Source organism: Chionomys nivalis, chromosome 22, assembly GCF_950005125.1.
Source record: "Chionomys nivalis chromosome 22, mChiNiv1.1, whole genome shotgun sequence".
Lineage (NCBI taxonomy): Eukaryota > Metazoa > Chordata > Mammalia > Rodentia > Cricetidae > Chionomys > Chionomys nivalis.
The window spans coordinates 40,776,549-40,800,804 of NC_080107.1; the positions used below are offsets into that span (position 1 = coordinate 40,776,549).

At 51.9% G+C, this 24,256-nt stretch overlaps 2 protein-coding genes across 2 annotated transcripts; both read right to left on the reverse strand.

Annotated features, from left to right (window-relative positions):
• Positions 1–9,560: 9,560 nt before the first annotated feature.
• Positions 9,561–13,330, reverse strand: Tmem250 (transmembrane protein 250). The gene is made up of 2 exons (XM_057755154.1): positions 12,906–13,330; positions 9,561–11,657 (listed from the first exon to the last, which is right to left on the reverse strand). The coding sequence occupies exon 2, from the start codon at positions 11,544–11,546 to the stop codon at positions 11,127–11,129; it is 420 nt and encodes a 139-aa protein (XP_057611137.1). The 5' UTR covers positions 11,547–11,657; positions 12,906–13,330; the 3' UTR covers positions 9,561–11,126.
• A 9,555-nt stretch (positions 13,331–22,885) lies between these two features.
• LOC130864720 (60S ribosomal protein L10-like) lies at positions 22,886–23,623 on the reverse strand. The gene has a single exon (XM_057755459.1). The coding sequence runs from the start codon at positions 23,586–23,588 to the stop codon at positions 22,950–22,952; it is 639 nt and encodes a 212-aa protein (XP_057611442.1). The 5' UTR covers positions 23,589–23,623; the 3' UTR covers positions 22,886–22,949.
• Positions 23,624–24,256: the final 633 nt, after the last annotated feature.

Consider the following 24,256-nt stretch of genomic DNA (forward strand, 5'->3'; position numbering starts at 1 on the left):
ATAGACAGGCAGCAGGCAGTCTACCCTAAAAACCATGCACACCCAGCTGTTTTGGACACACACACTCCTTTTATTCTGTTGATTCACCTCTCAGACCAGTGTCCTTGACCTCAGCTCCTGCTACATAGGCTTAGGTCTGGAAATTTGCCTCAAAGAACCAGAGATCTTAGAGTCCCTGAGAAGGTAATGTCAGAGTCAGCTGGCCTGCAGTTCACTTCAACCCTGTCTGGGCCCCGTTTCATTGCATTCACTTGGCATCATTCCATCTACCCCTCAGACTCACTGGAGGCTAAGCCAGGGTGAGCATGACAGGCCTGGTTCCACAGTACTTGTAAGCCTGGTGACCCAGATGGCCCTGTCTGCTTGTGAGCTGGTGGAACAGGTGAACAGCGGAATCCCCGCACTGTTCACTCTGATAAAAGAACCCCACCCACTTCACCAGTGAAATTCTTTTTTTCTTTTTTTTCAAGACAGGGTTTCTCTGTGGTTTTGGAGCCTGTCCTGGAACTAGCTCTGTAGACCAGGCTGGTCTCGAACTCACAGAGATCCGCCTGCCTCTGCCTCCCGAGTGCTGGGATTAAAAGGCATGTGCCACCACCGCCCGGCCACCAGTGAAATTCTAAGAGCAGAATCAGGTCCATCTAAGCCTCAGCCGTCCCCTCCACCTCTCCTTCTGCAGGAAAGCTGTGTAAGGCCTTTGTTTAGCAGTCGGATGTAATTAGAGGTTGGAATAAAAATGTGAACTTATTCACCTGGCCGGGCTCCTAAGAAGCCCTCACATGGGTAGCTTCTGTGAACCCTGTGACCACCCACTGAGATACTTCTGACTGTAGGAGCCTGAGTCCCGGCGCCAACCAGCCAGGGAAATTGAATTGTACCCTGTTCCCCTCTATTTGGTCCAGGCACAAGCAATGCGGACTGAGATGAAAGCTGGGGAAATTCATCATAGTCTCAGACAGGCTGACACTGGGGCTGGGCATCTGCCAAATGCTGAGTCCTGCTCTGTGGTGGTTTGAATGACCCCCATATATGTGAGTGCTTAGTCATCAGGGAGTGGCTCTACTTAGAAGGATTAGGAGGTGTCGCCTTGTTGGAGGAAGTGTGTCACTGGGGAAATGCTTTGAGGTGTCAGAAAGCTCAAGCCAGGGCTGGAGAGATGGCTCAGTGGTTGAGAGCATTGCCTGCTCTTCAAAAGGTCCTGAGTTCGATTCCCAGCAACCACATGGTGGCTCACAACCATCTGTAAAAAGGTCTGGCGCCCTCTTCTGGCCTTCAGGCATACACACAGATAGAATATTGTATACATAATAAAGAAAGCTGGGCGGTGGTGGCGCACGCCTTTAATCCCAGCACTTGGGAGGCAGAGGCAGGCGGATCTCTGTGAGTTCGAGACCAGCCTGGTCTACAAGAGCTAGTTCCAGGACAGGCTCCAAAACCACAGAGAAACCCTGTCTCGAAAAACCAAAAAATAAATAAATAAATAAATAAATAAATAAATAAATAAATAAATATTTTTAAAAAATTATTAAAAAAAAAAAAAAAGAAAGCTCAAGCCAGGCCCAGTGGCTGTCTTCCTGCTGCCTGCCTATCCAGATGTAGAACTCTCAGCTAATTCTCCAGCAGCGTATCTGCCTGCATGCCACCATGCCCCCCTGCCGTGATGACAATGGAGCGAACCTCTGAAACCATAAGCCAGCCTCAATTAAATGCTTCCCTTTATCAGAGTTTTGTGACCATGGTGTCTCTTCACAGCACTAGAACCAAGACAGGCTCTGTCCATATACCACACGTGTGCTTGGCCCCACCACTGGGCCTGCCATGGAGATGCTCACAGAGTTCCTGTTGAACCCACAGCCCAGAGTCGGTCCTGAAAGGGTGTGACCAGGAAGACACAGGTGGGCTTTCATCGTCATCATCCTCAGGGTGTAGATCTCTCTTTGGGGCAGGGACATGTGTGGGCTCCTAGCCAAGAGAGCTTGGATCCCTTCTGCACGAGAAAACTGGGTGAGTATTTTGGTTTCTTGTCATTGCTGCAGAGCCCGTGACTCCCTCTGCTCAGGAATTAGGGCAGGACGGTTTTGGTTTCTGAATGCTTCCCCTCCATTTAAATTGGATGCTCTAATCTCCTTCCTCTTTTGTCCTAAATTTCCCTCTGCTGCTCAGCGCAGCTGCTTCACAGCTGTTGCCTCCGGCTTTGGAGGAGGCTGAGGGTCGAGCTGGTTGCAAGCAGTCGTCTTCCAGGAGGGACAACAGAGCCCCAGATAAATCCTGCCCAGAGGGTATGGCACTTTAGGTGTTATCTGTATACCCTTTGCTGGCCATCATGGGGACGAGCTGGACATACTGTTTACAGAAAGAAGTCCAGACGGGGTCAGCAGCTAGGTCTGACACCGTCATTCAGAAAGTGAGCACAGAAGGCCTATCTCGTGCCAGGCCTGGGGACGCGAGAGACAACAATCCATTCATGTGCTTGCTCACTCGTTCATTCAACAATTGGCCACTGAGTTCAAGGCCAGTGCTCAGAGAGCTGGTCTGGCACTCTCTGCGGGGTTACTCCTAGACTCTGGCCCATAGGATGCAACCTAAGGGTAAGGAAGTCTCAGGAATGTGTTTGTGCCACTCAGTTCTTCGGATCCTCCCAGCTTTGTATGGTACCCGGAGGACTACCAAAAAAAGTGGGGCCAGCCGGGCGATGGTGGCGCACACCTTTAATCCCAGCACTTGGGAGGCAGAGGCAGGCGGATCTCTGTGAGTTCGAGACCAGCCTGGTCTACAAGAGCTAGTTCCAGGACAGGCTCCAATAAAACCACAGAGAAACCCTGTCTCGAAAAACTAAAAAAAAAATGTGGGGCCAGCAGGATGGATCTGAAATCCCCATCCAGGCCTCCACAGAATGGGGCTGTACGCTGTGGGATAGCCTTTGGCTCACTTAGGATGTTCCCTACACTGTTTCTCTACAGCCTGCAGCCTTGGTCCTGCCTCCTGTTTCCTCCCTTTATTTCACTGGTCCTGGAGCAGACAGTGGCTAAGTGTGGGAAGGCATGGAAAGAACACCTGTCTGCCCTCTATTTACCTTAGACCTTGTCTCTGGCAGGACTGCCATCTGGGTTTCTTCTAGCCATCAAAACATCTAGAAGGAGTAGAAAACAACCAAACCGAAATGAGAAACAGAACCGTGGAGGTGCGCCTGCATGCCCAGCACTCACAATGACACACCTCTGCACCAACAAACACATGACAGGCACGCACCTGCTGGCAGGGATGGGCGTGGGGTTGAGGTGTCAGCCTGCAGGTGCTGTGGCCGGTGCCACCAGAGATGGTGGTGTTCAGGGGGTGCCTTGCATATTACAGAGCCAGGAAGACAGACAGGGTTATCACAGCACAATTCGAAAAACACACAAATAATTCATGTTATTATGATGTCATAGAGCTGTAAATAATGAATTTTCACTAATGCTGGGCTTCCTCATTCCCCAGGCAGGCGGCGGGCGCAGAGTAAAGCCTGAAACAGCTGGGACTGGGAGAGACACACATGGAGCTCCCATACTAGCCCCGTCTAAGTAACAACTGTGTTCCCCACAGAGGCAAAGAGGGAGCGGCCATGCTGGCTGTGCCTACTGGATAGACTAGAAAGCCCAGCAGGCTGGCCCAACACACAGTCTAAAGTTACTGGGACTGTCTGGAAAACTAGCTTAAGCTGCCTAGCACTTCAGGCTGTACCTTGCTCAGGAACTCTGATGTCAGTCTTCCGGGGGTCCATCCTAGGCTGCATACAAAGATCACCACTCAACTATAGCATCCACACTAAAACTTGAGCAGACTGCTTCAGCCTGGTCCCCAGACTGAGGGTGGCCACAGGGCAGGATGCTACCTGCTTGTCCAGAGGGTAAGGGACCTGCGGGAGTGGCGGGGTGCACAGCCACACCCCTGATGGTGCTTTCTCCATACATCATCAGCTACCTGGTGGGTCCCATTTCTGGAGCCACCACAGGTGCCACCATCAGAAGCCTGGACTTGATTGATCTCTGCATGAATATTCATGCAGCAGCCGGTAGGACTGTCATTAATATTCCACGAAAGGGGAAAGAATACCTGTCCTTATTTCATGAGTGAGGAGTGAGGTCAGTCTGAGGCTGATGACTGCTGTGTCCACCTCTGAGCTTCCAAGCTTGACAGGGTGTCCGTCTTGCCCCCACTCCCACCCCACACTCGCACAGGTGACCCGACCTGTCACAGTTCCTGCCTGCCTTACTGGCCATGCCCCCCTGACCAATCCAGCTCTCTCTTTCAGCCTCTGGCCAGCCTCACCTGACCCTTCAAAGCCCTGGCTCTTTCCCACCCTGCCCGTAATGCTCACCTGCACCAGTAGCCCCATGGTAACAGGATACCAAGTGTGGTGTATCAGCTCATCAAACTTGATTCCAGGTCCCCTTTCTCAAGTGGTTGGCACAGCTGTGCCCCTAGACTGGGTCAGGGATCCCCACAGACTCCCCTGTCCTGTCCAGGGTCCACAGTTAAGACACAGCTACAAGCTAGACTTCCAGAGAAGAGGGTACCTGCTTCAATCCCTCCCTGCTCTGTTCCTGTTCATACGGGAGCCCCTGGAGCCCCAGCCTTTGTCTTGTGCTGGCTAGTCTGTATGTAGCTCAGGATGGGATGCCCCCCCCCATCCTGGGAGATGGCCACAGTTGGCCCCACCAGAGATGGACAAGAACTCTACCCCAGACCTTGGCTTCTGAGAGACTGGTTGTGTTGGGGGTGTGCTGGGGAAGTAGGGGCTGTCTATGTGGAACAGGATGAGAGTTTCCACAGTACCAGAGGTCCCAAAGCACAGCTCAGCGGCACCACACCCGGGCCTCCCCTCAGGGGCCCGTGGCACCCTCCTATAGCTGCTCTTCTGCAGGAGACTGGAAAGGCACTGCCAAGGAGGGGGAGCTGGACAGGGAGAGAGCGAGGGGTCACCTGGCAGACTGTGCCCTTCAGTCTGCCACCCATCCCCAGGCGCAGTGCGGGCCACACAACTCTGCCCGAGGCCCCATGTGACACAGCTGCCAACAGGCCCGGGGAAGCTGCCTGGCAGGGCGGGGGAGGGGCCCTGGGCCCTGGATCGCTGAATCAGCTGCGCTGGACCATCCAAGCCTAGGCAAGGCTGCTGCTGGGGGGCAGCTGCCTCTTTTGGGAACTGCTGGGGAGGCATGCCAGAATGCTGGGATTTCCGGAAAATAGCCCCTGCTTGCTTCAGTCCGGGACTGTTGCTTCCTGGGAGCTAGTGCCTCTAGGGCAGGGAAGGCTTCTTTAGTACGGCCAGGCAGATGGGGACCCTTCTTCCCGAACAAGACCAAAAACGGAGAAGAGAAAGGCACCCTGGCTGCTGTGGATCTAGCACGTTTCCGTCCCCACAAAACACTGACTCAGCATGCGAAGGCGCCGCTGGCTCCCTCCCCCTCACTCGCTGGCAGGGATAGGGCCTTCCCAAGGTCAGGGGACGTCAATAACTGTGCGGCTGAGCCTGGCAGCACAGGGCTGTGCTCTGGGTTGCCCATGCCATCCTTGCTGAGTAGGGACCATCTGGCTCCCTTCCTGGCACCACCCTGGGAAGGTCACAGGTCCTGTGTTGGTTTGGGTCTCCACCCGGGACAGCTGGAACTGCTCCTCGGCACAGAAGCAGCGAATGGGAGCCTCTAGTCCATCCCAAGTCTTGGGGCCATGCAGCACCTGGCTTCTTATTTCTAGAAATTCCCCAGCCACACGGCACCCTTCTTGTCGTCACTCGCCCTCTGCTGGCTTCCTGGCTCTGATCCCATTTGCTACTGAGGGAGACTATTATATATTTTATATAGACTATTATACATATATATCCTCTACCCAGGATTGTAGGTGACACACAGTGACCCCTTCCCTGTAACCTCACATGGGCTAGAAAGAACCCGAGTCATGGGGAGACAGCATTGGCTTCAGCCTTTCCTTCTGTATCGCTCACTCCTGGCTGAGCTTTCCTACTGCAGCCTGCTCACCTCCACTTCTCCTTCCTTGGCCCTGGCTCCCAACCATCCTGCCCAGGGACGAGCCCCCAGGTCTTCATGGGCACAGTCCCCTCTACCTTGGATGCCCCTTTCTTGTTGGTGTGGGCCATATATTGCCACCCTCCACGAAGACCCAGAACCCAGCTCTTGTCTCTCAAATTAACATCTGGCCACCTGAGACTGCTGTCCAAGTGCTCTCCCTGGGTCCCCTGAGCCAGCTCTAGGCTGGGCAGCCCTGCCAACCTCAGAACAGTCCTAGCAGGTGGCTGAATTCCTGGCCTTCATGCCTCACCTTTCCCACCACCCACTGGGTAGCCAGCACTCCTTGCCTACCCTTCTTTACAAGGCCAGGTCACAAGGTCAGCCTGGAAGCTGTCCCCATTGTCTTTTTTTTTTTTTTTTTAAGATTTTTATTTATTATGTATATAGGTTTCTTCCTTCATGTATCCTGCAGTACAGAAGAGGACACCAGATCTTATTACAGATGGTTGTGAGTCACCATGTGGTTGCTGGGAATTGAACTCAGGACCTCTGGAAGAGCAGCCAGTGCTCTATTCCTCTGAGCCATCTCTCCAGCCACCCATTGTCTTTTTTTTTTTTTTTTTTTTTACCTCATATGCAGCATGGGCTCAGGGTGGCAGCAGCTGACCAGATGGGCAGCTTTGTCAGTGTTGATCCAGTCATGGGGGACTTCTGTGGACAGGTACATTGTATCTGTGCCCAAGGCTGGCACATCATTACTTCCCCTGTCCTCAGCTCCTCCTGCCCTACAGCAGCTGGGTCGTTCCTTTTTGGTAGCTTTGGAGCCTTAGTCCTGGAACTAGCTCTTGTAGCAGGCTGGCCTCAAACTCACAGAGATCTGCCTGCCTCTGCCTCCCGAGTACTGGGATTAAAGGCATACACCCCCACTGCCCGGTCATTCCCATTTTTATACTCCAATGTGGTGCCTTTATAAACAAACTAATCTGCTCGAAACAAGACATTTAGAAGAATTTCAGGCCTGGGGAGTAGTCCTAACGTGTCTCTCCACCCTGCATAGGCAAAGTCACTACTGGAGTTTCTTGGGTTATGCTTCAAAATGCTGCCTTATCCAGGACCTGGCTTATGTGTCTGTTGCTAAGAGCAATCACCAGCCTTCCTCAGACAGGTTGCAGCCCCAGATACTGCTCAAAACATCACCTAGGGCCTCAAGGCCAACACACTTGAACAGTGCTAATGTCCACGTAATGTGACCCACAGGCCCATCCTGCTGAGCAGGGAAGCCAGGAGTTACTTCATAACTCTCAAGTGCCAGGAGGGCTCTTGGCTATCAAGAGGGACTAGCTCAACCAGGTTCTTTCAAGGCCTGTGGTGCACTAGGAAGCCATGGCTTCCAGATCCTGGAGCAGGTTAATACCTCTATTGTGCCAACCACTGGCCCTCGGCTACATGTGATCTGAGCAGCTCGGTTCTTAGTAGTCATGTTCCCCATGCTCAGTGGCCCAGTGGCCCGACAGGGAAGTGATGATGGTGTCCACTCAAACAAGGCCTTTCAACTTGATTTCTTGTTCTTCCCAGCAAAGGGACAACGGGGAACACTCCAGGGCTTTGGGTGAGACTAAGTGAAAGCATCTTGTCTATTACAAGTTCAGCTCTGGTTCTGTCCCGAGCACTGTAAAACTAACCAACCAACCACTCCGGACCCACAGAAAACAAAGCAGGCCCAAGAAGTTCCTGGAAAATGTGTGTCTCCTCTGGTTCAGTGAGTGGCTCAGGCGGCTACTGTTATTGCATAGCTACCCTCACCATGCCTATCTGCTACTGAGCCCAGCTTTGGATTTTCTCACAACATGACTTTACCTGGGCCAGAAGCCCCATTCATACCAAGCCCCAGCCCTGGTCATGAAGCTAAGCTCCTCATCCTCAGGTCCTGAGCTGTCTTGGACAAAGGAACTGCAATTTACTTTTATTAAGAAATTACAACTTGCTAGATGTGGTGGCGCATGCCCTTAATCCCAGCACCTGAGAGGCAGAGGCAAGTGCATCTCTTTGAGTTCAAGGCCAGCCTGGTCTACAAAGCTGGTTCCAGGATAGCAGCTAAGGCTGTTACACAGAGAAACATTGTCTTGAAAAACCACACACACACACACACACACTTACACAAAACAACAAACAAACAAACAAAACCCCCTAAAACTCGGGTGTGAACTTGCTGTTGTACTCCTTACTTCCAGCACTCAGGAGGCAGAGGCAGGTGGATCTCTGACTTTGAGATCCAGACACCTGCCTGTCTCTGCCTCTTGAGTGCCAAAATCAAAGGTGTTTGCTTCCCTTGCCTGGCTGAGACCCTATCTCAAAAAACAAAACAAAACAAATCACCCAAACAAGATGCAAGGCTGCAGAGGTGGCCGTTAGTAAGAGTACTAACTGTTCTTCCAGAGGCACTGGATTTCTTCCCAGCACCATACAGGGGCTCACAACCAACCAATTCCAGAGTCATCTGTTGCCCTCTTCTGGCCTCTGCAGATACCAGGTCCCACATGATAGACATACATACATACATGCAGGAAAAACACTTGTAGACATAAAACAAAAAAATCTTTTACACACACACACACACACACTGCTGGTTGGTGGTGGCACACACCTTTAATCCCAGCACTCGGGAGGCATTGGCAGGTGGATCTCTGTGAGTTCGAGGCCAGCCTGGGCTATAAGAGCTAGTTTCAGGACATGCTCCAAAGCTACAGAGAAACCCAGTCTAGAAAAACTAAAACACACACACACACACACACACACACAAAACAAGCCCCAAGCTGGACATGGTAACTCATGCTGATAATCACAGCATGTGGAAGTTCAAGGCCAGCCTATACAAGTTAGCGAGACCCTATTCCCTACCTCAAAATTCCTAGTAACGACTAGAGGGCTGCTTCAGCAGTTAAGAGCAGGGGCCACTCTTCCAGAGGACCCCGTTTTTGATCTCCAGAACTTATATGATGGCTCACAACTGTCTAATCCCAGTCCGATAGACTCCAGTACTTTCCTCTGGCCTACATGGGTACCAGACATGCAAGTGGCACAGACATACATGCAGTCTATACAACATGCATGCGGAATTAAAAAAAAAATCCCCAGTAACATCCCACAAACACAGCTAAAAGAGAAAGCTTGGTTTCCTGCTCCTCCCAGCATCTAGACATTCATCTCCCAGTGAGTAAGGCACCCACAGGGTTTCCCGTCCTCTCTGGAAAGCAACAGAAACGCAGCCCTCACTTTTATTCAACAACTCAACTCCAGACTCTTGGCAGGCCAGCCGACATGGTAGAATTACTGTTTTGAGGATTCTACACTTAACATTAAAATCAGACACTTTCAGAACTCAATCCTGCAGGGAATGGTCTCTGACATCCTACACTCCATTCTTTGAGAAGGAAGAGATTTCGGGCTTCACTGTCTTAGAGCACTTACCCCGCACGTACGGGGCCCTAGCACATACAGGGCCCCAGCACAGCAAAACATAAGCAATCACGCCATCAACACATTAAAAAAATAGGTTTAATGCAGGTGATTCATCTCATAAAGAATTTAACAGGCACTCAGGACACTGGGCAGCTGGGTGTGCAATGGGTGACAAGGTCCTGTCATCTTTCCCACCACCAGCCCTCAGACACACCCACTGTCACCCAGCAAATGGGGCTTCAGGCTGCTCTGAGGAACATGAGCTAATAAACAAAGAACAAAGCTGCTTTGGGGGAAGTGTTATTTAGTGCAAACAATTTTCTGCAGCAAGCAAGCAGCGGGGGGTCCACTGGGAAGGTACCTCACCTGCTGTCTGGGGAGGCAGACAGACTTCCTCCTTGAGCCCTCCCGCCTAGAACAATGGGCACAGTTGGCTACAAGTAAAAGAGCGAGGTGTCAGTCCTGCATCTTTGCTTTCCCTGCTTGGGTTTCTTCAAGTTTCTCTTCATCGGAACACAGCTGGTTTTCCTGGCAAGGTCGCATCAAAGGGGCCGTCCCCATGCCCAGGTGTGGGGTGACAATTTGGGGTGAAGCATGTGTTGGCAGGATCTGCTCAGGGTCCTGCTCCTGCAGTTACTACTCAAAGCACTTCACTTGTCACCCAGGCCCCTGTCACCAGTGAGAGCCACAACCCACTCTTGACAGAGGCCAAAGGTAGTCAGGTGCTCCCTTCCTTTTTTATCTCACAAACCCGGGCCTGACAGCCATGTGGGGAAGGTGCAGCTAGCTCGTCCAGGCTGCCCGCTGGGCTGGTAAATGCCACCGAGGAGGCACAATCTGTTTGCTCCTCCTGTCTTCCACAGGTAATTTACCCTAGCCTCTGGGAGGCTGCTGGAGGCTTCCATCCCTCAGAGACAGTCACAGCTCCTCCCAGTGCTAAGGGGAAGTGGCCTCCCTAGGTTCCTTCAGTGTGTGGAGCTCCAGCATGGCCTGACACAGACCTGCCCAGAGTACGGACCAGTCCCTGCTCTGGAGTCCAAGCCTGGTGTCTGTGCTCTCTTGTATCAGGGACGGGTCAACGCCATATATGGGGTCCTGCTGGATGGCACCTATGCAAACCAAGGTGACCCTGAGACCTGCCTTGGGGTACAAGATGGACACAGTCACCTGGTGACAGCAAAGAGTGCTCCATGGGCTTGGGATCAAGCAGCTCAGAAGGGGGCACAACTAGGGGCAGTAGCAGGTCTAGGTCCCTGAGGCTAGCGCCAGGATCAGGGCACATAAAGGGGCTGTGCAGCCCAGAGGCACCCTTGTGTGTCCCACTGGTTGAGCTGGACAGTGAGGATGTCACACAGAAGGTCTCCAGGTGCAGAGAGGACAGATGGCCCCCCCACTGGACAACCTGAAAACGTACAGGCAACCAGAGGCGAGAAGCTAAGAGGGATGTCACACGTTTGGGAAACTGCACAGGAAGAGTAGCGCAGAAGCCACCAGGGAGATGTGGTGTCCCCATCACAGAGTAGTCTCAGCCCTTTTCGCTCCTCAGTGGGAGTGTGTGCTTCAGGCCTTACCTTTGGAATGGGGCAAAAAGAGGCCCCTACCAGCCCCATCCTTCAAGGAAAGAAATGTGGCACAATCAAGAGCCCCATGGAGGCTGGGTCCTCACATGTCCACAAAGACCATGAAGCACCAGCCCAGACCCCCAACGAGCAGCATGGTCACATGGATGCCGTAGATGAGCAGCTCGTTCATGAGGCGGAAGTCCACACGCCTCCGCCCCAGCAGCAGCAGCAGCACCGACAGCTTGAGCTGGAAACGCAGCAGCACGCGGACTCCCAGGTACTGCAGGCAGAAGAGCGCGGCCAGAGCGCCCCAGAGGGCCGCTGTGAAGAGGCTGCAGCTGAAGTAGAGCAGGAAGCGGATAAAGCCGTAGAGCCAGCGGGTCTTGACGTACACATCGAAGTTGTTGTACTTGGTGCGGGCCAGGTGAGAGGTCCTCACTGGCCCGCAGGCTGCATGCAGGCAGGTGGTGTGCGGGCCGTGGAAGGAGCGCACCCGCCGCGGGATGGGCATGACCGGCATTGGGCCCGGGCAGCAGGGCTAGTTTGCAGTGGGAACGCAGCGTCCAGATGGCTGGCATAGGTGTCATCAGCACCTAGGAGCCCTCAGCCGAGCCTTGGGGGAGGTGTCGGCCTGCAGGGAGAGGCACAAGGAGATTGCCAGATCAGACTTAGGGTGTCCCTGCAAATCAGTTGCACCCTAAGCTTGTCCCCTTAATCTCTTCACAGACCCACACCTGTGCAAAGCAAAAGTACTGCTGTATCTCACGGCCCTGGGGAAGCGACAGTAATTATGTCCCTCTCTTAGCAGCTGCCAAGGGAGGGCCCCTCTAAGGGCCATCAGTGATAGGGGACAGGAGTCTAGCTAAGTCAACTCCTTATAGTTCCTTGAAGACCCCATGCACTACTCTGCTGGTTGCATTCCTTGGCCCACTATTCTCCGGGACTTCCTTGGTGACTTATCTAGCAACAAGCTCCTTCAAGGACACCCCCATGCAAAACACAATGGGACTGGAATGACGACAGGGTGTTCACATTGCCAGACCCTAAGGTCACCTGCTGGACCTGAACTCTAAAAGTATTTTGGCAGGCTACCTCACCTCCCACTGCTCTGCTCTGTAAATGGAGGCAACAAGACCTCTTTCCCGGGGGCTGCCTGTACACGGAAGCATTGCTGGCTTCTCTAGGCTGGGCATAGGGCCAGAGTACTCCAAACTGGGCCACAAAGAGAGGGGAAATGACATGTGGTCCATGTTTCACTAAGGAAATGTCATTTTGCAGCTGCCTATGTTAATTTGTGGATGGGGAAAAAAATAAAGTTCAGACTATACGATATTAGAGAGTAAAAGTTGGTAATAGGACAGGGAAACATCGCCAACAGGCTTTTGCGAGTTCGACTCCAGATGAGCTTCCTCCGCCGCCGCAGGTCCTGAGCAAATGGCCGCCAGTGCAGCTGTGGCCGAGGCTCAGTGGGAAGAAACCTGTCACGAGCCCGGGGGCTTTAGCTATGTTTTACCCAGCTAGATGGGGAAATGGCCCTCATTCGGGTGTGTCACTGGACACCGCGTAGTAAGGGTTTGCATTCTGCAGCAGGTGTACTCGGGTGGAGGTGCGTGCACTCCAGCGCCTCCCAGTCCGCCCTGGGGCGGCCCGGCACCATGGCACGCGTCTCCGCGCACGGGACCCCAGAGCAAGAGGCTCCGTTCTCCAGGGCCGGACAACCCAGCGCTGGAGACGCGGCCCTCACAAGCCCGAAGGCTACGTGCGACCCCAGCCCTCTGCCCGCGTCCTCTGCAGGCGCCACTTCCGGTGTCGGGGCGCCGTTGCCGTGGAGACGGTCTTTGGATGTACGGCCGGTCCCCGCCCGTCCTCGGCCGCTCACCCGGTGCCCTCTCCGCGGCGGTGCCGGTGTCCGGAACCATGCGGCAGGCCGACGGCGCTGGGGACCGGGCCCGCGGGCGAGCCTGTGCCCCGGGATTACGATGCCGGGGCGGGCTCATGCCGCCGAAGATGGGGTCACTTCGCGCGGCTCTTCAATTGCCCCCGGCAGGTGCCGACCCGGAGGGGTGGGCGCGCCCGGGCCGGGCCGGAGGCATTTGTCCTAGCGTGGGAGCCGTAGCGTCGTCCCTCGGCGGCCACCGTAGCGCGATCCTCACGCCCCCTCCGCCTGCGCCGACACCGTGGAGTCTCGCAGCGCCCGCCTCGGGCCCGCGCGAAGCGTCCGGGAACTCGACGTTGTCCGAGGGTGCGCGCACCGTGCGCGCGCGCCCAGAGTCGTCTATGACGTCATGGCCTGCGGCCGCAGTCGGAGGCATGACCTATCCTGCGCAAGCGCAGATGGGGATCTAAGGGCTCTCCGGCGGGGTCGACTCCGTCTTGGTGCGCGTGCGCAATAGTGGGCGGGGCGTCCCCGCTCGGGTGTGAGCCGGCAGCCTCATTTCGCGTGATGCTCTCAGGCGCTTAGTGCTCCCGTGTGTCAACGGGCGCTGCTAGGCACGCAGAGAGCAGAGACGGTTGGAGATGAGACAAGCGATCGCGGGTTTTAGGGGTACCCTCTGTGGAGCAGGGGGGTCCTGGAAGCTCCAGCAAAAAGAGTGAGGCTGGTGTTCCACCGGTCTAAATGACCTTGCCTGGTTCCTACAAGTAGGTGTCAAGAGTTTGAACTAAAAGTTGATGTGGTGTGCTCTTGGTGTTAGGCTGTGAAAGGAAGCATGGGTCAAGCCGTCATCCCACGGAGGACCAAAAAGTGGCTCGCCCTTCACAGTCGTTCCACATTGACCCTCCTGCCTACCAGATGCAGGCTCCCCAGGGAAGGAAAACAACGCAAGCCAGGCGGTTCTTGGGCTCAGCGCAGGCCCTTTGCAGGAAGGAGAAGGTCAGCTAAGAATTGACTTGGGGTTGACTACACCTTTGCACCCGCACAGGGGGTGCTTGGAGGTCCCAGCCCACTCGGGACCAAGAGCTGCTGCAACCTGTGGCATGTGCACATCCCGCCTCTACCACCTACAAATAAATAAATAGATGTAAGAAAATAAGTAAATGTACCATGCGTCATGACATGCGCCTTTAATCCCAGCACTTAGGAGGCAGAGGCGGCAGAATTCTACGCCAGCCAGGCCTACGTAGTGAGAACGTATCAAACAAGCATCTTGGTTTAGTGAAATGGTTTAGTGGATAATGCATTTGCCACCAAATCTTAGTACTATCCTTAGTACCCACATAATGAAGGAGAAGATCGATTCTCTCAGGTTGCCCTCTGACTTTCTTTTTCTTTTTTTTCTTTTTCTTTTCTTTTTTTTTTTTGTTTCTCTTTTTTTTTTTTTTTTTTTTTGGGTTTTTTTTCGAGACAGGGTTTCTCTGTGGCTTTGGAGCCTGTCCTGGAACTAGCTCTGTAGACCAGGCTGGTCTCGAACTCACAGAGATCCACCTGCCTCTGCCTCCCAAGTGCTGGGATTAAAGGCGTGCGCCACCACCGCCCGGCTTTTTGTTTCTCTCTTAATGTTTTTTCAAGACAGGGTTTCTCTGTGGCTTTGGAACCTATCCTGGAACTAGTTCTTGTAGACCAGGCTGGCCTCGAACTCAGAGATCCACCTACCTCTGCCTCCTAAATTCTGGGATTAAAGGCATGTGCCACCACTGCCCCGCTGTCCTGTGACTTTCATACTTTCACCCCCACACATTCACACACACATACACACACACACATACACACACACACACACATACACACACTTTTTTTTTTTTTGTCTTTTTGGGACTGGATAGATGACTCAGTTAAGAGCACTTGATGCTTTTTCAGAGGACCTGGGTTTGGTTTCCAGCATCCATAGGGTGGCTCACATTCTGTAGCTCCAGTTTCAGAGAATCCTGCACTCTCTCCTAGCCTCCATAGGCACCAGGCACCCATGTGGTACACACACACATACACATAAAACAATTTTTCAAAAGAATTAAGTATTTTACAAAGGTTGTGTCTTACTGAATATGGTGGTTCATGCCTTTAATCCCAACACTAGGGAGGCAGTGACAGGAGGCTCTTTCTGAGTTTAAGACCAACCTGGTCTATATATCAAGTTCTAGGACAGCCAGAACTACATAGACAGACCCTGTTTCAGAATAAAGGCTGTATATTAAAAAAAAAATGGAGAACCATAAAGATATCTGATGTTGTTCTCTAGTCCCCATATGTGTGTGCATGTGCGTGTGCACAAACACACACAACATGCAAGCACACACAGAAGTAATGTTTATAATACACCGTCTGTAGCTGTATAGGGTGGCCCTCTTCTGAGATTTCATTTGGAGGCAGGAGGGTCAGTATCAGCCTCTGCTGCATTGTGAGCTGGAGCCCATGGATTATGTGAGACTTTCTCGAAACAAAAGGAAGCGTTTGTGTTCCCCTCGCCGCTGGCCTTGGTATCTGTCACCATGGGATGATGCCTTTCTGTTCTCCTCTGTCCTTAGACTCCCTCCTTGGTCCTACGACTCAACTCATTCCAGGGCAAGCCTTGTTCCTTTACTCTTCTTCTGTCGTTCTGCTCCCCTCCCCTGTGCTCACCCCCGTCCCTCCTGTAAGACCCCACTGAATGCTCAACATCCCAGAGAAGCCGCCTCTACCATACATTCCTCACCGACTTTGAGGGTCACTCTCCCCCTGGCTCAGAGGCCTCTCACCTCAGGTCACTGTACACTGAAAGAACTCAGGAAGTCTCACTAAAGGATGCTTCCTGTTACCTCCACCCCATCGCATCTTGGAAGGGTTGGGTACGACCACTGAACTGATTGCAGAACCCTCTCGGGACCTGAAGCCCGACCACAGCAGGGTCATCCCCAAGGAAAGAAGGGAGTCCCACCTATCCTGTTTGCTGCAGGCTTGTCCTGCTAAACAAGATCTGGAGCCTCCATCAGCTTCTGCTCTGCCATCTGCTCTGTGCTTCCCTGTGGGCAAGTGGTGGACAGTGGCCTGGCGCCACCTGCTGGGACTGTTGAGGGCCTAAAGAGACTAGAGAAAGTCTAAAGTTAGAGTCTAAGCCCAGGTATGGGGCCCAGAGACCCAGGGCCAGCTCATTCTTGTCTATGGTTGCTTTGGTGCCGTCACGACAGAGCAGTCAGAGTACGGTAGCTGTGTCAGACCCAGTGGCCCTCTTGCTGTCCTCACTGTCCAAGAATGGATGCAGCCCTCATTTGAAGTAAGTGTTGCCTCACTTTGAGCTTCTCTCTTCTGTGATTTGAGTGAAGAAACAGGCCACATAAATCCTAAAAAAGCGCTCCAAGGACAACAGCTTAGCCTTTATTTTACTGACAGGGAGAGAGATGTTTTTGTTCAAGTCAGGCTTGACTCCAAAAATACAGGATCAACCCACCATGGTTGGATGTTTGCTTGTGTGCCCGTCCACATCCGCCATACCCTAGATGGCATCATCAGTTGGTACAGCATGCTGTAGTGGGCATCACTCATCAATTCTGCATACCAAAGCTCAGTGTTTATTAGTGGCCCATTCCTCTGGTCCTTGGTGACAGAATTTCAACCCCTTGAGATAGTAGTAGTTCTTGATAAAAGGCCCAGGTCTCTTGCATCCCCACCACAATTGCTCCTTTCCCCTAAGAGTCCAGGAAGGGTGCCCATCTTCTCAGGCCATAGTCATGGTAGAAATGACAGATGGTTGTCAGGCGATGGTAACACACACCTTTAATCCCAGCACTAGGGAGGGAGGGAGGTGGATTTCTGAGTTCAAGGCCAGCCTGGTCTGCAGAGTGAGTTCCGGGACAGCCAGGGCTACACAGAGAAACCCTGTCTTGAAAATGAAAGAAAGGAAAAGGGAAGTAAAGGAACTGATGGCTGAGCAGAGGAAGCAGTGTCCCTGACCCGGCCTGACTCCCATGACCCCTTCTAGCCTCTCCAGGCCTCAGTTTCTCTGTCTGTAAAGTGAGGAAGCAATACACAGATCCTCACAGGAAGTTGTGGGACGAGGCTCACCGGCCTGGTAAAGCTGGCAGAAGACGGCCTGGCCCGTGGCAAGGCTCAGCGTTTGCTGCTGCTCCAGAGCCAGCCTTCAGGTAGCACCCTATGTCCTCTCCACGAGGAACACTCTTCCTCACTGCCCAGAGTTGACTAAGTCACTGAGAAGGCCAGGCCACAGAGCTCACTGTAGATCTGCCCTCACAGATCTCTCCCAGGGACGGAAGGGATGGCATAACAGCTGACAGTTGCCACCTTGAGGCAGAGCAGTCAGCCCTGGGGAGGATCTGAAGGCCTCTGGCCAACAGCCAATGTTCACTGTCGGTAGTGAGCTGACCCAGAAACACTGCCAACCTGGAAACACTGTAAGTCTTTTCTCCAGCAGACAGCTCAAACATACCTTCTGCAGCTTTAAGAGAGACTCCAGGACAGACTTCAGTCCCACCTTGCCCCAGTTCCTGGCTTATAGACCTGGGAGGGCATAGAGGACCCCAAGAGACTGAATTACATCCCCCAAATCTGTATGTTGAATTCCTAACCCTTATGCCCTCAGCACGTAACTATTTGGAGACTAGGCCTTCAAAGAGATCAATAATATAAAGTGGAGTGTCTATGATGATAGGCCTTAATCCAGGGTGACCGGAGATCTTGGTATGGACACTCATGCAGAGGGACACACAACTGGATGACCAGATGAAGACGGGAATAGGAGACAGCATTTATAACCCAAGGAGAATGTCCTCAGACGAGCCAAACCCTACCATACCTTGGTTTGGGCTTCATCACCCTGGGCTCTGAGGAATGGATGCCTGTTCTGTAAATTCCCCAGGCTTTGTTACATCAGGAGGTGTAGACTAGGTCCTTCCCATCCCTACCCTTCCACTTTTTGTTGTTGTTGGTAGTGATGGTGGCGCTAAGGATTCAACCAGAGTTCAGCATACTAAGCCAGCCGTGTTGTATTTCAGTGAAGGCTACCACACTCTGTATGATAAGTCATTGATCTGTCATTGACCTCAGGCAAGGAGCATCCTGAGCTTATAGGCCATGCAGGCCCATACACTCTAAGGGCCATCCTCTTCCTAGGTAGACCCTAGCACCCGCTCTGTTCTCCCGGGTCAAGGGGTACGGCCTCAACACCTTCCATTCATCCCATAGTGCCCTTTCTTCTCAAGTCCCTCCCTCATCATTCGAAGTCCTCGCTCAGGGTCAGAGCCATCGTCTTGCGCCTTGGTCACCTGTACTTATCCCCAGCTAAACTGTTAAATTGTTTTCGTCTGCCCAGAGTCTCAAGCTAGAGGCTTCTGGGCCAAAGCTGCCTTTGCTTTCTGTTCTGCTCTGGTGTGAACATGCATGGAACAAGATCATTCTTGTCTGTGGCTGCTTTGGTGCCTTTGTAACAGCAGTCAGAGATGGGTAGCTGTGTTAGGAAGCCAGACTCTTGCTGTCCGTATGTCTGAGAATGGATGTGTCCCTCACTTGAAATGAGTGGTTTTCTCACACACGAATCCTTATAAAGAACTGTAAGGACAACAGCTTAGCCTCCATTTCACTGACAAGGAGAGAGATTGTTTTGCTCAAGTCAAATTTGACTCCAACATGCAGGATGAACCCACTGTTAGAAATAATCCTTAAGAGGCAGGCGGAGCCGGGCGGTGGTGGTGCACGCCTTTAATCCCAGCACTTGGGAGGCAGAGGCAGGCGGATCTCTGTGAGTTCGAGGCCAGCCTGGTCTACAAGAGCTAGTTCCAGGACAGGCTCCAAAACCACAGAGAAACCCTGTCTCAAAAAAGCCAAAAAAAAAAAAAAAAAGAAATAATCCTTAAGAAAAGCCTCTCCGCTGATGCAAGATTACTCCAATTAGACCAGATTAGACCAAATCAGAAATGCCCACGTTTAATGAATGCAGTGCTCTCAGGTGGCCAGGAGCATAAGGGCAGGGATAGTGTGCACAAGCAAAACCCAAAACCTGAGCCTAAATAACCTGTGGGAGTGGTCCTGACCCTCCCCGGAGAGGGGTCAGCATTTGGCAGGCTTTCCTGGAGGTGGAGTCCAGACCCAGGGGGAGGGGCTGCCCATTCCAAAGATGGGTGCCAGGGGCTGGAATGAGGCCCCTGACTTAATATTACACCCACCACTTGTGAATGGGTGCTGTGCTCCAGGAGTGCCCTTCCACATGCTTGCCTTGTGATGAACATTCAAGACAGAGGCTGGAGGGCAACAGGCCTCAGGTGTGCAAGGCCCAGGGGTCTCAAGACCCATTAGCTCACCCAATTCTAGCCATATAGGAGGACAGAGGCTGCCCTGGACCATAGAGAAACACCCACATGTGCTACTGGAAGCTTTGTGAGTGGCATGAGGAACCACTGGACCATACTTTACCAAGCCACACTTGGTCTTGTATATTCCTCTCCCCTCGCCTCCTCCCCAGGTAGTAAGAGGCAGGTATAACACTGTACTTTCCTGAGTCTGAGTTAGCAATCCCTTGTAGTGTCTCTTAATGACCTAATGATGGAGAAACCCTTAGTCAAGGCCTAAGGCAGAAATAAGTTCTCAGTAAACACAGCCACCAGAGAAGGAAATGCTCCTTTGGCTGTGGAGGTAGAAGATCCCGGTAAAGGAAGACAGCAGCACCATGGTTTCCTCAAGACCAGAGGCCCTTGACTGGTGTTGGGTGTAGAACCGCCTAGCCTTCAAAGGGGTCAAAGAAACTTGGTTCAAAGTTAGTTTTCTCTGGGTTTCATTCTTGTGCTAATTTCACTGGACACTCAACTGGATACTGTTGAAGGAACCGTTTCTTGTCAAGGGTAAGGATTTGTAAGGATTTGTGACTGAGCTTATCTTTGCTCCAGAGCATGGACGATCTGCTTGGCTCCCAGGGAATGGCACTGGGATATATTTTACGACATGCAAAAGACAAATACAGTCATTTATATGTCACGTGTTGCAATATAAATACTAACTTGTACTTCTTTCAAAACTTTTAATGACTTGTATCCAGTCTGGAAGATTTATGGGGCAAAGGGGGATGGTTCGAAATGTCACTTTAAACATATTTGTCACTTTGGCAACAGCACCAAAAAAAATCTGGAAGATACCTCACTCAGAAATAAATCATAAATGGATGCATCTTAAAAGAGGTTTATTTTGGTCGTTAATGGTTGATAGGCCCCCCAGTGCAGGATTTAAAGTTAAATTATGCAAAATCAAAAACAAACCTTATAATACTTAATCAAACATGCATAAAACTGTCAGGCCCAAATAAATTCTCTCAATTAACTTGCTTCAGATTGTGATTGCATTCGCTAATTTAATCAGCCCCAGAGTGATGTGGAGGCTAGGGAAAAGATGAATTCCTGAGAACACACCCTAAGGGGGAGGGACGTGCAGGACCCTAAACCAGGGCAGTAGCCCTGTGGCCATGGGGACCATGTACAACAGCATGATACATACATACATATATATATATATATATATATATATATATATATATATATATATATATATAGTTGCTTTTTTATTTATGTGCCATACTGGGGATGGAACCCAGGACCTTGTGTGTGGCAAGCAAGCTCTCTACCGCTGACCTGCATTCCATTTTACCCTTTTACTTCCTTCCTTTTAGGTCCCTCTTATGAAGAAGATAAACTCTAGCCTGAAGAGCTGCCCCACCTCCACTGCCTGGTATTGGGGAAGTGAAGGGCAGATTTCTCCATTGTGACAGTGTCCCCTTCATAGCTACGATGCTTTGCTTGGCTCTGGGGTCCTGGCTCTCTCCTGTAAGGTCCCACCGCAAACTCCCACACATCCCTCATGTGAGGACCCCAGTGGAACTTACGACCTCTGTGAGGTAGGCAGTTTCGGTACTCTCTCCAGAGGTGTACACTGCACCCCGCCACCGGGCCTGAGGTGGGAGGATTTGGCATGTACGTTGTGGGAACAGAGCCCACACAAAGGCATGCCTTGTGCATATCTGAACCTTAATCATCCGATGCCGCAGACTATGGCCACGTCCAAGGGATCTTTGAAGCCAAGCAGACCGCAGCTAAACCCCGAGACCTGGAGACCTGGACATTGTGTGCATTCTACGAACATGGCCGGTGTTGTGCAGACTTTTTTTTTGTGTGTGTGTGTGTGTGAAAGGTAACGAGCTGATTTCATCAGAAGCAAGTGTGCAGATGAGGGAAGAGATAGAGTTAGAGACACGGAGAGAAAGAAAGGGAGAGACACGGCGGGGTTGGGGGGAGGCTTGTTCCCACCTGCTGCCTGAGCCTGGGGTTCCACCTTGTCCCCTCTTCAAGTTTGCTCTTGTCCCCACATTTTAGTAGGAGGTGTTTGGATCCATCAGCAGGGACCCATTGCACCTGTTTCTCCAGTTACCCTGGGCCTTGGAGTGGATGAAGTCTAAGCCCAGGCCTGGGTGCTGATGCTTTGTTTTTTTTTTAATTAGCAGAATAGGGAAGATGGCGAGGACCTGGGTCTGCAGCCTGCCGTGTTTCTTGCCTGACTATATATAATGAACGTTTATTGTGTCTGTGAACCCCTTCATAAATCTACCGTTAACAGCTACGTCATATCCAGCATGCAGCACCCTCTCAGTCCCCCATCATTCTTCTGCCGCGGGACATGCGAGTGGGTGCCAACTTTTCGTAATTATAAATAATGCCTCGATGAACATGCTTGTAATAAATCTGTGGGCATTCAAGCATCCAACAAGTCCCTCGGGATGGATTGACCAACTGGCCTTGGCTAACTTTTCAAGAGTCTGGGCACCAGACAGGAAAACTCCCTGCTTCATTAGCGGCATGTTATGATCTCTGCCCGCTTTCCAGCGCGGGACTCCAAGCACGGGATCCTGGTGTGATAACCCTGCTTACCCTGGGAACAGACTTCCTCTCTGGCAGATTGGCCAGCAGCCAGCTTCACAGCAAAGGCTAACAGTGCTGTGTGAGGGGCTGGGGTGACCACCTCCTCTCCAGGTGGACGGCTTCAGAGTACCCCAGAGAGACCCTCGGTACTGGTCACCCTAGGGCTCGAGAGTCTCTGTAATGGAGCCCGAGGTTGCCCGGAAGCTGCTGAACATAAATGGGGTGGGGTGGAGTAGGATATGGAGGCGGTGTGCGCCAGGGAGCCGGGAAGAAAGGACTCTGTGGCTCCGTGACAATGAGGCAGCTCGACGCTGTAAATTCCTGTAAACTAGGGGCTGCTGCAGAGCGGGTGCAGGAACGGGGAGGTCCCAGCAAGAACTTTTGGCACCAGGCTCTCCAGACTCCCAGAATCTCTCCCAGAATTTGTTGGAAACGAACTGGAATGAACAACTGGATGTAGAATAGGTTTTCAAATGAGATTCCAGAGCCCTGGGGCAAATGGAGATCAAGGGGGAGCGTGAACCCCCTGGCGGGCTCTGGATCCGAAGCTGGAAACTCGGATCAGGCTTAGCGTAAGCACCAGGTGGCGCTGCTGAGCTGGCAGGGGGCGCCCAGGCCCAACACTGAGACACTTTGTCTTTCAGAAGTCCAGCTGATGGCTGTGTGCTCAGTGCCCACTGCCCTGGCATCGGTCCGTGCTCTTTCCAGAGAGTTCTTTTTTTTTTTAAAGACTTCTTTTTTTAAATTTATTTATTATGTATATAGCGTTTTGGGCACCAGATCTCATTATAGATGGGTGTAGTCCATCATGTGGTTGCTGGGAATTGAACTCAGGACCTCCAGAACAGCAGTCAGTTCTCTTAACCTCTGAGCCATCTCTCCAGCCCTCCAGAGAGTTCTTGTCTGTCTGTTCTCACCACGATCAGAAACGAGGACACCAGTTCTTCATAATCACGCCACACGTGCCATTCTGTCAATTTTTTTTTTTGGTGTTTTTTTTTTTTTTTTTTTTTTTTTTTTTTTTTTTTTTTTAAGCAGACTGGATGTGAGATTTATTACTGAACATGATTTGGTAGGGTACAGGAGAGCACCGTGAAAGCCCTCAGGAGTGTAGGGCTCGCCACTTGTCCAGGGGACCACGATTAGGAATATATTTGACCCCACAGCCATCAGGAATGAGTCGCTTCTCAGCAACCATATCTTCAAATTCATCTGCATTAAACTTAGTAAAGCCCCATTTCTTTGAGATGTGGATCTTCTGGCGGCCAGGGAACTTGGCTCTACGAAGAGCCTCAATCACATGTTCCTTATTTTGCAGCTTAGTGCGGATGGACATGATGACCTGGCCAATGTGAACCCTGGCCACTGTGCCCTGGGGCTTCCCAAAGGCACCACGCATGCCTGTCTGGAGTCTGTCAGCCCCAGCACAGGACAACATCTTGTTGATTCGGATGACATGAAAGGGGTGAAGCCTCACTCGAATATGAAAGCCATCCTTGCCACAACTCTTTACCATGTATTTGTTGGCACAAATACGGGCAGCCTCCAGAGCTTCGGAAGAGAGTTGTTCGTATTCATCTGACACCATGTGGCCACAAAGCGGGAATTCATCAACTTTTGCCTTCTTCCGTCCCAAGTCAAAGATGCGGATTTTAGCATCAGGGACACCTCGGCAGAAGCGAGACTTTGGGTACGGCTTGTTCTTACAATACCGGTAACACCGGGCGGGGCGGCGACCCATGATGACAATAGGACCGTCGGTAGCGCGCCGGAGGAAAAGAGCTTTTTTGGTGTTTTGAGACAGGCTTTACTGTGAAACAATACTGACTGTCCTCACTCTATAGGCCAGGCTGGCCTCAAACTCACAGAGATCCTCCTGCCTCTGCCTCCTGAGTGCTGGGTGTGATTGTGCTCTCAGGTGAAAGTACAGTAACTTTCCCTATGAGAGAAGGCAGCAGTCACCACACCTGATCTCAGAGATGACTTGAAAGTGGCCACACAGCTGCTCTGATGAAAACAAGGACTGTCCTGCTTGGAGGGTGACATTCTATAAAAGCAACCACCCTCAGATTCCTCTCATTTTCCCAGTAAGACACTCTTGTCCTGTGAGCACCAGTGCCTACCTCTGTAGGTCCCTCCTCTGTGTGGTCCTACAGAACCAGCCTTAGTGGCTGACCCATGCACACACCCAGGTGCCTGAATCCCTGTGTGCCTTCTGCAGCTGCACACAGACATTCTTACCAATTTGTGCAACTGTGTAGTACAGCCTTCTCTGGTGGGTCTGGTGTCCCTGCCGAGGGCACATTGTCAAGTCTGGATCCCAAATTATACAGATGCCATGTGACCTGGTCTGTCCAGCAAACACATGCTTAGGTTCCTGTGGCATTCATGCCTGTCCAACTGTGATAT

What these genes read in the sequence shown, in the direction of transcription:
- Tmem250 (XM_057755154.1), bottom strand. Translation starts at nt 11,546, where the DNA reads ATGCCGGTCATGCCCATCCCGCGGCGGGTGCGCTCCTTCCACGGCCCG.
- LOC130864720 (XM_057755459.1), bottom strand. Translation starts at nt 23,588, where the DNA reads ATGGGTCGCCGCCCCGCCCGGTGTTACCGGTATTGTAAGAACAAGCCG.